Below are 15,503 nucleotides of genomic sequence, written 5' to 3' on the forward strand. Positions count from 1 at the left end.
TCTTTCAGCTATGAGTATATGTGACAAACCACTGTCAGTCTCATCTGTCCAGTGCTGGGCCATATATGGGGTCATCCTTGGAGCCCAGGGCAGGAAGGCCTCCTTCATCAAGGGGGGAATAGGAGGTGATTAAAACAGCTCTTTTCTTGGAGAGGACACAGCCCTTGTATGCAGGTGGCTGAGCCAGAGGGGCTGGGCTGGATTGCAGACTCTATACATCTCCTTAGCTGGGTGCCCTCGGGCAGGCACAACCTGAACACCTGTACCTGGCCGCTCTGCTCACAGTTCCATTTATTGCACTGCAACCTGTGCCAAGATCAGTGAGCTCGGATAGCCACCCTGGGACAGAGGCTTCAAGAGCATTCCCAGTTCACAATGGGAGCTCTGTAAGTGGAGGAGGTGAGACTGGAACTCCCTCTTCAATTGGAGTGGCTGAGTGCAGGCACGAAGATGTGACCCAGCAGGGAGAGGACCTGTGTTGTTGGTGAAACTGATCGAGGTCACGTGTGGCCACCTGGCACAGGCTCCTGTAGAGCTGAGGCAGGTCGGAGAGTGTGACCAGAGACAGGAGAACAGGAGTGGGTAGTGGGAGCCTCCTCGGAGAGACAGCTCTACCACCTGCCCCGCCCTGCCCTCAGCCCTGGGGGTGCCCATTTCTCTGGAACCCTCAGACTGGAGAAGAGGCAATTCTTCCTCGAGTGTTTTTGGTCAAAGGGGCTCCATGCAGGCAGAACTCCTAGAGCCAGGTGCTTTCCATAATGACCGCCTCTTGCCGGTGGCCCCCAGCTGCAGCCGATCTCCTAGGATAATCCAAAGAGACACATAATGAAAGGGCTGCCTGCTTGGGGGGCAGAGCTGGCATCAGGTCTTATAGGAATGAGAGCTCTGTGATATTAGGGTTTTATTCTCCCCTGGATACCAAAAGCCCAGCACAGTGCCTGACACATAGTTGATACAGACAGATCTAAATTAAATGCAAGAAGAAAGTGCCAGCTTCCCCCACTCCAACCAAGCTGCCCTTAGGCAAGTTACTAACTTTTCTTAAATTTCTTTCTCAAATTTCTTTCCAGTGAAATCAGATATTCAACATCTTGTGGGGTGGTTGTATGCTTTGATAAGATGCCCCCTTAGCGTGACAAGGGCAAGGCCTCACTGAGTACCAACTGTCATCACCATAGTCATGACCTTGGTCCCTGCTTGGCTGGAGGCATCCCCATGGGCACCCTCCCCCGGGACCCAGCAGGACAGGACAGATTGGTCCACAGCCTTCGTCTACTGATCCATGTTAGCCTGAGAACAACTTGAGTAGGTGGGGTGGTTTTTGTTTTTGTTTTTTTCTTTTAACACTCATCTTACATATAGGGAGCTGAAGCATGCAGTAGAGGTCCTGGCTAGCTGAGGAAGCTGGGAAATTTCCCCTCTGTTCTGTTCCTTCAAAGCCAGCAGAGAGATGGTCCAGGCTTTGCAACATTGAAAGGCTGGGGCCTGGGGTTCTGGGAACACTCTCAGGGCAGTGGAGACTGTCTGAGTCTTCCCAGTTGCTTTTGGTGAGCGAGGTTAAGTAACTTGCCCGGGAAAGTGGTGGCCGAGCCGCAGCCCCAGCCGTGACATTGTCCTGCCTAAGGCACAATCGCTTTCTCCCCAGGGAAGTCACTTCATCTCCCCAACCCTCAGATTCTCCACCCGTAAATGGGAGCAGCAATGGTGCCTTCCTGGAGGGCTGTAAAGATGAGATGGACTGGGGACCACCAGCTTCCCTATTCTGTGCTCTTGAGCCTGGGAGCCCCATCCGTGTTACCCACTCACCGGCCCTGCAGGTCCCCGATGGTGTCGGGCAGTGGAAGACCCCGGGTCTCCGGGAGGAAGAGCAGGAGAACCAGGCTGGAAGCCACAGGGATGACACAATAGGCCAGTGGAGGCAGCAAGGGCAGGGCCTGGCGGGCCATCCGGACCAGGGGGCCCACCATCGCCCCCAGGCGGCCGACAGATTGCAGGAAACCTTCCGCCGTCATCCTGTGGGGAGGGGTCGAGCCATGGCTGCCGAGTTGCCGGGATGGGGGATGGGGGTGGGGGATGGAGCGTGGGGGATGGGGGATAGGGGATGGGGGGATGGCACTGTGCGGGAGGAGCTGGTTGGCGCTGCCCTCTCTAGGCCTCCGCCTTGGATCCTGCCTGAAATTTCCCATCATGCTTCTGGGGAACTCTTGAGAAACCCAGCGTGTCCCTGCCTCAGGGTCACTGGGGGCCCAGGCTCCCTAGGGGAGCACAAAACCAGTAAATGTCACCGAAAAATGCGCCGGAAAGAATGGATAAGGGAGGGAGGGAGCGTGCACCCAGCAGGAGGAAGAAAGCTGGGTTAAAGTCGATGGGGGGCACCCAGGCCACCCTCCACTGAGTCAGTCCGGCACCCTGAGCCTCAGTTTACCCCACTGTGAATTGTGGGGGAGGCAGATACTCCCTGTGTTTCCTGGAGTCTTTGGGTTCTGGGGAAGTGAGGTGACTGGAGGATCAGGAGCCCCGAGCCACTGGGCAGCTCTTAGTCTCTTTACCAGGATTTTTACTTATATATTATTATATCATATCATTATATTATATTACACCATATTGTATTTTTTATACTACTGAATACTGAACCCAGATCCTTTGCACTACAATAACCCCAGCTCTTTTTTATTTATTTATTTTTCTTGAGATAGAGTCTTGCTAAGTTGCCCAGGCTTGGCTCAAACTTGACTATCCTGCCTCAGTCTCCCAAAGTGCCGGGATTATAGGAATGTGCCACCAGGCCAAGCTACCAATGTTCTTTTAAGTTCCCACTTGAACAGAAAGGATTTAAAGTGCACACTGGGGCACCCTGAGGGCTCCTGCACCCCACACAGGGATGCCCTAGAGGCCGCCTGCACCTGGCCCTCGGGAGTCTAGACCTTTCTGGGGAGGGCAGTCTGGAGCCTCTCCCCCAGTCTAGCTGTGGATCCCTGCCCCTGCCCTCCCCACTGGCCCTCCCAGGGTGTCCCTCTCCCACCCCACCAGAGGCCCCTTTGAGTCCAGCTCCCCTACCTCAGCGGAGTGGGGAAAAGCTCTGTCCTGTAGATGGTGAGGCAGGTCAGGCTGATGCCGAAGCATCCTTTCCCCAGCACGGCAAGGGCCACACGCAGGCTCTGCAGATCTGGGCAGAGGAAAAGCTGAGTGGGGTGCACCCAAGGCAGACACCAGGGGCAGCCAGCCTGGTGAGGCGGGGCTGTGCTGTCCTGCTGGCTGCTGGCAGGGCTGCCATGGTGCCAGGCTCCACATGGCTGACATTTGGGCTGGAGCCGGGGTCTGTGGGGCCCACAGCCACCCTCCACCTTGCTCAGCACTCCCAACTGCCAGCTGCAGGGCAGCCTCCTGCTTTGCTGCCACTGCAGGCTATATGTCTCTGTCCCCTGCCCTGGGTCTGTAATCCTGAGTGACAAAAGGAGGCCTGAAGAGGATGTCAGGGCAAGAAGAAAAGTAAGATGGGGCCTTTGAAGCCTCCCCAGCTCTCCGGACACCAGTAATTTGCTACTCTAACATCGAAGAAAAAATGCACTGCATGGGTGTGAACACACACACAGAGATGCGTACACACACACACACACACACACACACACACACACACACACACACTGCTTGGTTCCTTCTTGGCTTCATTGTGAACATCTGGTCTCCATACTCTTCCTGTCCCTCAGACCCAAGTCCTGGCCGGTCTCTCATCAGATGGGTGACCTTGGACACCTGCTTCATCTGTCTGAGTCTTAGGAAAAGGGATGGGGTATGGCTGTGGGGGAAGGGATTGGATTGGAGCAGAGGTCGTGACAGTCACAGACTGGGCAGAGCTGCCACATGGTGGCTGTGGCTCCCAGGGGGCAGGGGCAGGGGCAGGGGCAGGGGCAGGAAAGAGGTCTGGGGCAGGACAGGACAGTAAGCCTGGGCCTTACCTCACCTTGAGGCATTAGTCCGTTGGCCAGGATGCAGAAGCCAGCCAGGGCCAGGGAGCCAGCCTGGGTCATTCGGCGGCCAAGGAACCTGAGCAACAGGACAGTGGTGGCCCGGCCCAGGAAGTCCACAGCCCCGAAGAGGGCCTGCAGGAGGAAGATGTCCCTGCCCAGGCTCTGCAGGTCCAGGACCAGCCCGTAGTAGGACAGCTGCACGGAGAAGCTGTGGGACAGAGCCAGAGGTTCTGTCCTGTACAGAGGAGAGGGACCCCAGCCCGTAGCAGGCCGTCTGGAAGGCAGGCCCCACATGGCTCATCATGGCCAGAGCCCCGTGGACACTGCAGAAAGCAGGATGCGTCTCCCAGCTCAGGCTTGTTCCAGGAAAAGGCTGGGAGCCTGTCTATTCCACACACGAGCTATGGGCAGAGTGGTGATGGACTAGGTGCCACCCCTTGGGCTGTATAGCCACTGGTCAGCTGTATAGCCACTGGTCAGCTCTTACACCCAGGCTGCCCTGGGGGTCTCTGCACCACACCGAGCTGTCTCTTCAGCACCACTCTGTTCTCTTGGCTTGGTTTCCAGAAAGAGTTGTGCTCCCTCTACTCCTCTGAATGCCAGAGAAGGGGCCGGGTGTCCTCTGTCTCCAGACACGTTATCCCCCAGCCCCTGGAAGTGCTGCCTTGCAGCTGGGGAGAGCACCCCATGACAAGTCTGCAGGGGTCAGAGGGACACCCCAGAAGACCACCCAGAACCTGAGCTCCAACCCCTGCTTCCTGTCTCTGTCTGCTGCTGGGGTGGGGCATCCCATCCCCAAGCTCCTGCATAGTTGAACTCAGAGTATCTGAACTTCCAGTTTGGAGCTGGAATTTGGGTTTACATATGGCCCCATAGTGAATGATTCTCCACCATTTAAAAAATTTGGGCCAGGGATACAGCTCAGTGGTACAAGTGCCTGCCTTGCAAGCACAAGGTCCCGAGTTCGATTTCCAGTACCAAAAAAAAATAAATAAATAAAAAATAAAAAATTTGTGTCCCCCGTCTCCCTGCTTAACTAGTCACTCATCTCAGCCCTTCAACGGCTTCTCCAGATAGACAACCCCCAGCTTGGGTGACTCCTGCAGGCAGGAGAAGCAACCACACAGGCCCTGTGGCCTTTCAAGATGTTGCCCCAGGTGACACACAAGGAAGGCCAGGCTGGGGCCCAACACCACCAGCGCACTTGCAGGGGGAGATCTCAAGCCTTGAATGGTGGCAAGAACCAGCAGGGGTAGGCTTCCAAGCCTCTGATTTCAATAATAAACGATGCTCCAAGGTACCCCCTAGGAGAAGCTATGAATTGAGAAGGACTTTAATTGGGGGGTGGGGTGCCCCTGGGTGTTGGTCTCCTTCTACTTTATCAGAAAGAAAATTAGGCCAAAAATAAAAAGATTTTAAAAAGCATTTGATCTCCTTCTTTGTTCAGAGATGTAGCCAATATTTGCTATAATAACCTACTGGTGGTTAAATATAGCATAAAATAAACAGTTTCCTAATCTAGCTTTGAGGTGAAGTTTCAGTCAAGTCTGAGCCTCGTTCTTCATATACTATCTTGCATGTCTCAGGAACTGAATTCCAGCTTTTTGCTGGACCTGGGTACCCTGCAGCCCCGGGCAGGGCCTCCTCCATGCGGGCTGGTGGGTGACACACAGACCACAGCCTGGATTCCCAGGTAGGTCCATCATGGGGTCCCAGCTGGGTCCCTTCTGTGAAATGGGGTGCTGCAAGGGGTAAGGAGGCACCTAGTGCCTGTCAACGTCCAGGGGCACAGCTGTTAGGCCTGAGAGTGCCACATTCCCTGGTCACAGCCCTGTCATCAGGGGCGTCAACAGGGTCTGCATACTTCACCATCAGCATGGTGCAGGTCGTCTTGCGGAGCGTGGGCATGCGGAACAGGTCCAGCACCGACTGGTGTGTCCTCGCAGAAACGGCCTCCTCCTCCATGCTGGACCTCAGCACCTCCGAGGAGAACGGGGACACAGTGAATGCTGAGACCGCGGCCCCACCCTGCTTTTGCGCCAGGGAGTGGTGTCAGGAGCGTAGAGTAATGGGGAAGCCTGGCTTTGGCCTCTGAATGCCGGTGCCCCCGGGGGTGGAGGAGGCCTGGGGAAGAAGAATCCCTCTCTCTGGCTCCCTGACTCTTCTGCAGGCCTGGCCCGTGAAGATGAATTGAGGCAGGGCTGTGTCCCAGCTCTGGTCACTGAGCTGCAGGCTACTCCTCGGAGGCACCACACAACGCCCCAGCCTCTCTCCTCCACCCTCATAGCTGGCACCAAGGCATGCCCGCTCAGGCCAAGCAGCCTCCTCACCACCCCACAGGTGCCCACCCAGTGCTCTTGCACCTCTGAGTTCAGCTCCGGACCATCAGCTCTAGCTTGCCTCCTCCTGGAAGCCTTCTTCATCCTCCCACCTCCAAGAGACTGTGTCTCCTCATCTCTGGCAGCACATCCTCCATCTGACACCTGCTTCCTCAAAATAGCTACCTTCAAATAAGCACACTGTTTCCCCAAATACACTGAGGAGTCTGAGAAGCAGGTGTGCAGGGCACGTGGGATGAGCGGTGGGCATCTGCGACACAGGTGATAACAGAGGTATCGTCGTGACTGGTGAGACGGTGTGATGGAGGGGATGGTGGTGGTGGGGATGGTGGTGGAGGAGATGGTGCAGGGTAGGTGGGTGGTGGAGGGGTGGGGGGATGGTGGGGTGGTGGCAGTAGAGATGGTGGAGGGCATGGTGAGGAAGTGGTGTTGATGGCGATGAAGTCGATTGTGGAGGCGGTGATGGTGGTGATGGCGGGAAGGAGAAAGTGGGTGCGGATGGTTGTGATGCATGTGAGGGTGTTCAAAACAGTCCTGCCCTTACTGTGGTGACGATGCCTGTGCGGTGATGGTGGTGGTGATGGCACTGGTGTCGGTGCTCGCTTGTGGGGAGCCCAGGGCAGAGCTGTGGTGATGTGGGCGGGCAGTAACGCATGGTGGATGTCCTTTCCCATGCCGAGTCACACTGAGGGTCACGAATAGCAGCGTCTCACCTGTATGGTCAGTGTCTTTTTGGCCTCGTTTTGGCCATTTATCCTCGCCACCTTTTTGAGCTCCTGAAGGGCTCTGTCTGGTCGGCCTGTGATAATCAGCCATCGGGCAGATTCTGGCAACCAGCTGTTAAAGAAGCAGGTGTGTGGCTATGACTTTGTTGTCTTGTGTTCTCCAGGCCGGTGGGGGGAAAGGGGCGGTGGGTGGTGAGGCCTCCAGCTCAATGAGACACAGAAGGCAAGTGCTGCTCTTTGAGCTGCTAACGCCAGGCTGGGAGGCTCAGAATAGGGCCGAGTTCCAACCCTCGGCACCCTCTTCCCATGCCATTCCAGCTGGCCTCCCTGGCTGCCAGCAGCCTGCTCACCCAAACCATGCATGTGGCCAGGGCACAGGCCGGCTGGGCGGGGTGTCCCTAAAGTGGCCACCTCTCCAGTGGTTGCCATTTCAGTAATGGGGCTAAGGATTTTGTGGTTTCTTTGGTGTGCTTTTTCTCTATTTAAAATGACCCCAGGCAGAAGGCTGAGTCTGTATGGCAGCCTGCTCTTCCCTCACCTCACAGGCAGATGGGCCAGCTAGGCCTTGCCCTGGTGAAAGGCAGACAGCTTTCCCAGTGCACTGGGGCTCAGCCGTGTTTGCAGAGAAGCTAGGAACTCTCCCAGGCAGGTTGACACAGCTGCTGAAAGAGCCGGCCTGCCAGGGCTCAATCCTGCCCTTGGCGCTCATCAGCGGGTAACCTTGGATGAGTGGCTTAACCTCTCTGAGCCTTGGTCTTTCGTTTGAAAAGGGTGGTAATAACACCATCTTCTTCATCATAAGACATCGATACACCTCTGGTGTTATGACCGTATCCAGTCTTGACCTGTGTGACCCAGTGGCCTAATACATGTGATTATGGGATGGCCTTCCTGCTTGCCTATGGATCTGCTTATAGAATACAAATTCCACGTTGCTGGTGGCTTCTTGTCTGTTTTGGTCACTGATATGTGTCCAATGCCCAAAGCCATGTCTGGCCTGGGGCAGAAGCTCAGGAAGTATTTGAGAATGAATGCGCTAGTACTTGTTATTCTTTGCACCCTCACAGTAGGCTTATCTGGCTGGCTCTGCTTGGCTCCAGCTCAGGGACACAAGAGAACTATAGTGACATTGATTTGCATTCATTTCCCTCATCCGTCCCTTTCCCCTACCCCCACCCAAGCAGGTATTTCCAGACCTCAGGGATTTTTGCAGCACCAAAAACATAGTGACAATGATCTATTTTCATATCCGACGTTGGTCCTCACTGACTTGGATGCCAAGTGACAGGAAGGAGGGAGGCTGGTGGATGGGAACGGTGCCAGCGTGTGGGAGGAATAGGGCTTGTTGTTGGATTCTGGCCAGACTCTGGCCTGGTACCCCCAGCGTTCCCCGTTTTCTAGAAAAGGTAGAAATATCGTTCATTTTGTTTGTTTTAAAATATCTCCTGAGTTTTAAATTCTGGCAACTAGCTACACATGGTTTTTTTTGACATCACTGAAAATTTTTTTACACCACTGAGCCGGTGCTGGGCCGGCAGATGGATGCCTGAGCAGGCTGGCTGGGAGCCACAGGCCTTGGGCTGACACTCCCCAAGAGTGGCCACTGGCTGTCCCCAGGGAGGGTCTGGCTCAAGCCGTTGCCCTCAATGGCAGTGGGAGGCAGGGACCCTGCCACATGTCTCCCACTGGAGGAAGACCCGAGCCACACTGACCAAGATACCAAGGAGAAGGCCAAGAAGGGCACGGACACGGCCAGCTGGAGATCCTGCCAGTCCCGCAGGGTGAAGGCCAGGCCTGCCACAGCCATCTGGCCTGTGCTGTAGGTGCATCCCAGTATCGTCATGGTGACAGCCCTCCTGCGGGTCGTGGTCCACTCTGCCACTGCAAGGCCATGCAGACTGCAGGTGAGGGCTCATCCCCTCTGCCCTCCCCCCCGGCAGGTGCCCAAGCGAGGGACTCACTCAGTATTGATGACACTAGGATGATGCCAGCCATTCCAAAGGCACTCAGGAACCGGAGGCTGCAGTAGATGGGGAAATTCGGGGCAAAGGTTGTGCTGGCACCAGCCACAGCCACCTGCAGGCAGCACCAGCTCAGCATCGGTTTCCGCCCGAGCCTGTGGAGGAGATGACATGGGGCTGCTGGCGAGGCCTGGACCACAGGGTGTGTGTGGTGCTGCTTGGCAAAGCAGGGGAGACCAGGGCAGGCAGCTCCTCCTTCATAGAGCTGCCCAGAGCTCACACAGGGCTTTAGTTATCACAGTGGCGGACGCTTCGGTCCCAGGACCCTGGAGTCAGATGCCTGCTCTGAGTCTAACCCTGCCTCTCCTGGGGATCTTGGGATGTGGGTGGGTGCCCATCATGATGGGTCTCAGGGAGTGGGCTTGTGAATGTGAAGGTCCTGGGAAAGAGGGAAGGGGAGCAAGGAGACCAAGTGGGGCGACTGAGGGCAAACCAGCTCTGTCCAGCCTGGGACAGGAAGTCCCAGGGGACCCATGCGGATCGCACGGCTTGTGCCACTGCAACCTCCAAGAGGTTCAGCTGAAATACTGGCTGTGGTCAGCACAGCTGTAGTGTGTGCTTGCCAGATGGAGATGGGGGTGGGACGTGGCTTTGCCCCCTGTGTGTCAGGCACCCTGGTCCAGACTTCAGGGTGACTACCTCACCAGGGGACGAGAGGACCAAAGTGATATGATGTCCCACATGGGTGACCCCCAGGGCTGGCGGCAGATCTGTGTGACCCATTCCCAGCAGCTGGCTGTCCCTTAAAGGCAGAGACCACACATGCCCTGCTGCTGGGTCCCCCACTGCTCTCAGGAAGTCACGATGATGGCAGCAACGTCTCTGTGCTGGGCCCAGCTCCAGGCCATATGCGGGTTAACTCACTTGATCCTGACAATAATCTTGTGGGAGGTTTGAGAGTCCCCATTGATGGAGGAAACTGAGGCACAGGGAAGAAACTGCCTCCTAGGACCGGTGTCTGTGGGGACCCTGGTAGTGGGAGGTGTCAGATAGTAGCTGGAGGACACCGGAAGGTACCTGGGCCTGCGCAGAATCGTACCTGAGTCCCTACCACATCCAGGGGCTGTGCTGGCCCCCAAGGCCTTGTGTTTTCACCTCCCATTTGGACAGAGTGAGCCTGGTCATGCGCCAGAAAGCCTCTCAGTGAGGGAAGCAGGGCTGCACCAGTAGGTGGCCGTGCCTAGGACAGGCCAGTTGCTAGTCAGGGCACAGGAGGCTCCTCTGAGAAGGACACTGGGCTGTGGCAGCTCTGGGCAGGTCCCTTTGGCAAGTCCCCACCTAGGAGGTCAGCACAGCTGGGCTCCTCCTCAGTGCTGCTGGCCCCTGGGGTACGTCAGACCGGCATCCTCCAGATCTACCTAGGAGCCCATGCCAAGTCCCTCCGAGCACTGGAGACAGATCAGGGCCACCAGAGGCGGAGCTGCCCAGGCCAGAGGTAGGGCGTCGGGGGAGGGATCCGGACAGTGTTTCTTGGAGGAGGAGCCCGGGGCTGTGAGGGGAGGGGAGCGGAGGGCAGCAGGGGACAAGAGGGCACGGCTGCTCTCTGGGATGGAGTCTGGGGGTGAGCAGAGGACAAGGCGAGTCAGCAGCTCCGCTTTGGCCGCACAGACATGAGCTGCCTCCCCGTCTCCTAGATGGAGACGCCCAGTGGGCAAGTGGGTCTGCAGGTGGTGACAATTTTGGTGTCACCAACACTGGGTAGTGCTGCCTCACATGAAGATGCATGAAGAAGGTGCTGGGCTAAGTCCTGGCTCGACCCCCCCTGGGGGTGCTGAGTAGCAGCAGAGGCTCGGGCTGAGTTGGGGTCGGGGGGGAGGTTGCAGAAGGCGAGGGAAGGAGGGATGTGCAGAGAGCGTTCTTTTCATCTCAGGTCTGAGTGTGAAGATCACCCAGTCTGTCCGCGGAATTCCCAATCCAACCAGCTAATCTGCCCCGAACATTGGCCCTTGGCGCCCCTCCCCGCTGCCCCTTCTTCACCCCTCTCTGCTGGGCCCAGAGTGTCCCTGGCCCCCAGGCCCACACGGAGCATCCAGGGAGGCCTGGGACTGGGACTAAGGGGCAGGAGAGAAGTTGGCAGCGGACTGAGGGCAGTTATGTGGCAAGGGGAAGAGACAAAGTGGCCACATCCAGCCGGGAATGCCAGGAGACGGGAGACAGCCCCGCCAGCTTCACTGGGGGGAGCCAGGTCAGGGGCTGGGGAGACCTGGAGCAGCCTGGGGGTTCGCGGAGGGGAGAGACTGAGCAGGCAAAGAGAGAGGAGGCCAGGGTGGGTGGGCCTGGGGTCCACATGCAGGGCCAACCTCAGCTCTCCCAGCGTGAATGGGAGCATTCAGCTTGGTGCTGCCTGAGTGAGGGCAGATTCGGGCCCCCTCTCAGGACATGTGACACAAGGCCATCAGCTTGAGGTGAGGGACCCTGGGGCTGGTGTCTGGGGAGACAGAACATCTTACTCCAAGACTGCAGACCTTGGCCTTTGCCCGCCTCTCAGGGTCACATGATAGTGGATGTCCTTTGTCCCTGAGGCTTAATGACTCAGCCTCAGTCCACATCTGCACTCTGCATCTTCTCTGCCCTTCCTCCGAGAAGCCCTCGCAGCCCCCAGGGTGGGTCCAGCCCTGTCCTGCCCCTGCAGTTCCTGTGTTTCTGTGTCACAGCCCGCTTCTCCCAGTCAGTGCTCAGCACATAGATGAAGGTCGATTCCCCCAGGGCCGATTCCTCCCGCCATGCAGGGCAGGCTCTGGGGCACCCTGAGGTTCCTGAGAGTGCCTGTCCCACTGGGGCTTGGTGACATGTGGGAGGCCCAGAGTCCCCCTTTCTTGAGGGACACAGAGGCTCTCAAGACATCTCTATGCTTTCTATCCCCTCAATCCTCGATTCTGTCTTAGGGAGCAGGGAGGGGAGGAGATACTCACCGGTAGGACAGGAGGCCCCAGATGAAGGACCCCACCAGGATGCCGGCCATGTAGATGGACTGTCCCATGGGCTTCAGGCCCTGAGAGTCACACACCAGGTCCCACTGCAAGGGAAGAGGAGAGACAGCTCAGGAGACAAACGCGGTGGGGCTGGGGCAGCAGAGGGAGGGCCAGGCTCAAGGCCAACCAAAAAGAACCTGGTCGGCCTGGGTCCTGGGGGTCCAATCACTCCACAGGGTCCCTGCACTCTTACTGACAAGTCATAGGAGACAAGGGATCTACTGGTCTGCTCATCCCACAGACACACCTGACACCTTCCTTCCCTTACTAACTAGGAGCCATCAAAGAACACGCCCATAGGACTGTGGTGATGTCAGGACCCGAGAGAAGATGTACAATAGTGCCGGCCACCTCAGAGATGACAGTGAGGGTGGCTCTGCCCTTGTGACTGGTCTGAGCACTGGCAGAGTGGCCTGGTCATCCCCTGAGGCCTTGTCCATCTTCTAACCCCAGTGCAGATCCAAACCTGGATCACCATAAGCACCAGAACATGTGTTGAATGATAATTCTTCCTTTGGCCAAACTTTTGTCTGGCTTTGGAACCTTCTCCCAGGCCTAACCAGGTGCTTCCTTATAAAATCTAGTTTTGGCCAAAAATTCTGGTAGGTTAGTTTACAAGAAACTCCCACCCTTGGTTCTGATCACCCTTGAAATTCCACATCCTCCAACCATCCCCCAGGTGAAGTGATACCTGGGCCTGCGTCAGCGAGAACCCTTGGGCGTCCAGTTCAGCCAGGACCCCCTGATCGCTCCTCTTAGTGATTTTCCATTCCCTGCCCCCCAACTATCCTTTGACTGTAAACTGCCCATTTATAATGTGAGCTGAGCCCCGTCTCTCACTGCTGCCGGCCCCCCCCCACCGCCATGCCGATAGCTGTCAGAATGCTTTTGCACAGTCTTCCCCGCTTCCCCCGGGGGGGCTCTGAGTTTTCCCTTCTTTAACATGAGGGAGGTGATTCGACCCTCCCAGTTCAGAGTGGGCAGTCATCCCTAGCCGCCGGGAAGGGGCGTGGGTGGCCCTTACCTTGGTCACCACGGTGGCAGTGAAGGTGCTGTGGTCGTACACCCAGCCGTCCACACAGGGCTCCGTGGCAGCCTCGCTCCAGTTGGCAGCCGTGGCATTGGGGTCCAGGCGCTGCCACTGTGGTTGGCGGAAGCGGCGGCACGGCTGGGGCTGCTGATCGGGGCCCAGTGGGATGGACACGGCCAGGAGGGCCTCCTGGGTAAGGTTGGCGGGGGTCTCAGAGCCATTGTCCAGCATGTGGGTCCAGCAGCGGTGGTCTGGGACAGCGGCTGAGAAGTTCTCCAGAAGCAGCTGGAAAGGTGTGAAGATGGCTGGGAGGAGCAGGGTGGCAACCTGCAGAGTCTGGAAGCGACCCACGCCCCCAACTCGCTCCAAGAGCTCCTCGAAGGCCATGCACAGAGCTGGTCCTGGTGGTCAGCGAGCCCTGACCTCAACCTGCTGCTTGGGACCAGTGGCAAAATTAGTCCGAGGCCCTTCACACTGCCTCGCCCTAGCTGGTGACCAGCTGCCAGTCCAGAGCTGCCCTGGGATGCTTTGAGGAACTTTCCCTTTATCCTGTCTCCTGCAGGGCCCTTCAGATGTCCCCACACTGTGGAGCGGACATCAAGGGGCGAGCGCTCGCTGTGCCTGGGCCCCCAGGGTGTCTGAGCTGCCGCTGTCAGGACCTCAGAGGACTGAACCTCCTTCTGGGTTCTCCACACCAGAAGTGTAAAGTCAAGCGGCTTAAAAAAAAAACAACAAAGTAAGCTGCAAAGCCGTGGTGTTACTGAATTACAGCTGTGGAGGGGGAATCGCTGTGGCTCCTCCCTGGGTGGGTTAATGTTTAATCTCAGCATGGGCTCCAGGTTGAGGCAGGAGGGGAGCCCGTGGGAGCTGCAGCTTTGGCAGCTGACCAATCTCCTCCTCAGGTCATGACCCTTTGGAGCCTGGGGCCGGTTCAGTCAGGAAACTCTTGGTCCCAACCTCACCTCAACAATCGGGTCAGGGCTCCTCAGCCGAGGCGCCGGAGGGAGGGCCACCCGCCAGCGTTCTCCTCCTGGTCAAGGAGCACCCCCTTCCCAGGGGCACTCAGAGGCTTCTCACAGATGCACTATTTCTGGAAGCTTCTATTCCGAGGCTTCTGATTGCCGTAATTAGACGATAAGCTCCCTCAGGGTGGAAACCATGGCTGCCATTTCCTGGCATCTCTCAGATGCCCTTCGTGGGTCAGAGCCTGGCAAAGTCACACCTTTCTGTCCTACCGTCCAAGGCCAGCCCAGCTTCCATGTGGGGGACATGGAGCCATCCCAGGCCTCTCCTGGGTTGGGGCTCTTAGTGACAGATGCCCCTGGCACTCAGAGCTGGCTGCATGCCCACGATCTGTGCCCTCCCTCACTCCTCATAGCAGCCCAGGAGAGAAATGGCGTTAACTCCCTCTAACAAGGAAACTGAGGCTCAGGGAGTGCAGGCAACTTGCCCAAGGTCACACAGCAGAGTCCAAATGCAAACCAGACACCAAAGCCTGAAGTCTCTGCAGCCTGTCTTGTAGCAAATCCCAGCTAAGAGCTGGAATATAGGATTTGGGTCAGAACTAGTCACCTCCCAGGGTATGAAGATAAAGCGACCGCGTCAGTTCCGGAGAGAAGTGTGGAAGTGTGGGTGAGGTGTGGGTGGGTGTCTGCACCCTGAACTTCCGAGAACCTCCCCAGAGGATGTGGGGAACTCGGCCAGGATGGCGGCTGGCCAGGAAGTCTGCGAAACGGGCTTCGAGGACTGGATTTCAAAGCCAAGGCTCCTTCCTCACTCTGTCTCTAAGCAGGAATTCGTTATGAATATTAAAATGGCAGACAGAGAGTTGGGGAGCGCGCCAAGCCACCTAAAGCACAGGACGCTCCAGGAGCAGGGCTAATGGGGCCCAGCCCCAGTCTACAGAGCACAGCTTGAATGGTGTGCAACACCGAGGCCTGCTCTTCTTTCCTTCGTGGTGAAAACTCTACCCTAACCAGAAAGGCCTGGACCCAGGATGTAACCCCGAGGGGCATCCGCCCCACCCGCAGGGGATTCTGCTGCTCTGAACCCTGGTCTTCATTTTGCTAAGTGTCAGGCCACAGGGGCCTGCGGAAAACCAAGGCGTCCAGGAGGAGTTAATTTCCCTTCCTCCTTCCTTCTTCCATATGCTTTTACAATTTGTTTCTTCTTCCCTGCCCTTTGCCAGTCACGGACACCCCTAGGTTTTGCTCACAGCAGAAGGTCAACTCTCCCGGTTTTGCCAGAAGGCTCCCGGAATCTCCCACTGGCTTTCGGCTTCCAGGCCAAGGAATTTGTAATTGGTATTTTCGGTGTTCCTGGGACTGCTGGGGGGTCCGGGCTCAGTGCAGCTGCTCTGCCACCTGGTGGTCACACCTGGGACTGTGACACTTCTAAGAATCAGGCTCACCTTGCTTGGGAGCCCATCCCCCAAGGGCACTTGGGCCA

The 15,503-nt window shown here is 57.1% G+C and overlaps 1 protein-coding gene across 2 annotated transcripts; it reads right to left on the reverse strand.

Annotated features, from left to right (window-relative positions):
* Positions 1 to 639: 639 nt before the first annotated feature.
* Positions 640 to 13,776, reverse strand: Slc22a11 (solute carrier family 22 (organic anion/urate transporter), member 11). 2 transcript variants are annotated; one of them, XM_013513819.1, is made up of 10 exons: positions 13,050 to 13,776; positions 11,966 to 12,069; positions 8,994 to 9,148; positions 8,745 to 8,913; positions 7,021 to 7,144; positions 5,833 to 5,948; positions 3,962 to 4,176; positions 3,058 to 3,166; positions 1,807 to 2,013; positions 640 to 800 (listed from the first exon to the last, which is right to left on the reverse strand). In XM_013513819.1, the coding sequence occupies exons 1-10, from the start codon at positions 13,440 to 13,442 to the stop codon at positions 737 to 739; spliced, it is 1,656 nt and encodes a 551-aa protein (XP_013369273.1). In that variant the 5' UTR covers positions 13,443 to 13,776; the 3' UTR covers positions 640 to 736. The 2 variants fall into 2 exon arrangements, with proteins under 2 accessions (XP_013369273.1, XP_005384649.1); XM_005384592.1 differs by lacking the exon at positions 640 to 800 and having other exon boundaries at positions 1,926 to 2,013; positions 3,957 to 4,176.
* Positions 13,777 to 15,503: the final 1,727 nt, after the last annotated feature.

The sequence above is a fragment of the Chinchilla lanigera genome, unplaced genomic scaffold, assembly GCF_000276665.1.
Source record: "Chinchilla lanigera isolate Chin_1 unplaced genomic scaffold, ChiLan1.0 scaffold00021, whole genome shotgun sequence".
Lineage (NCBI taxonomy): Eukaryota > Metazoa > Chordata > Mammalia > Rodentia > Chinchillidae > Chinchilla > Chinchilla lanigera.

Excerpts from the sequence above, each read along its gene's own strand:
- Slc22a11 (XM_013513819.1), bottom strand. The coding sequence starts at position 13,442 with ATGGCCTTCGAGGAGCTCTTGGAGCGAGTTGGGGGCGTGGGTCGCTTC. Across the intron at positions 3,167-3,961 it reads CAACGGACTAATGCCTCAAG|ATCTGCAGAGCCTGCGTGTG; the intron begins GTGAGGTAAGGC and ends TCCTCTGCCCAG. Across the intron at positions 801-1,806 it reads ATCGGGGACCTGCAGGGCCG|GAGATCGGCTGCAGCTGGGG; the intron begins GTGAGTGGGTAA and ends GGATTATCCTAG.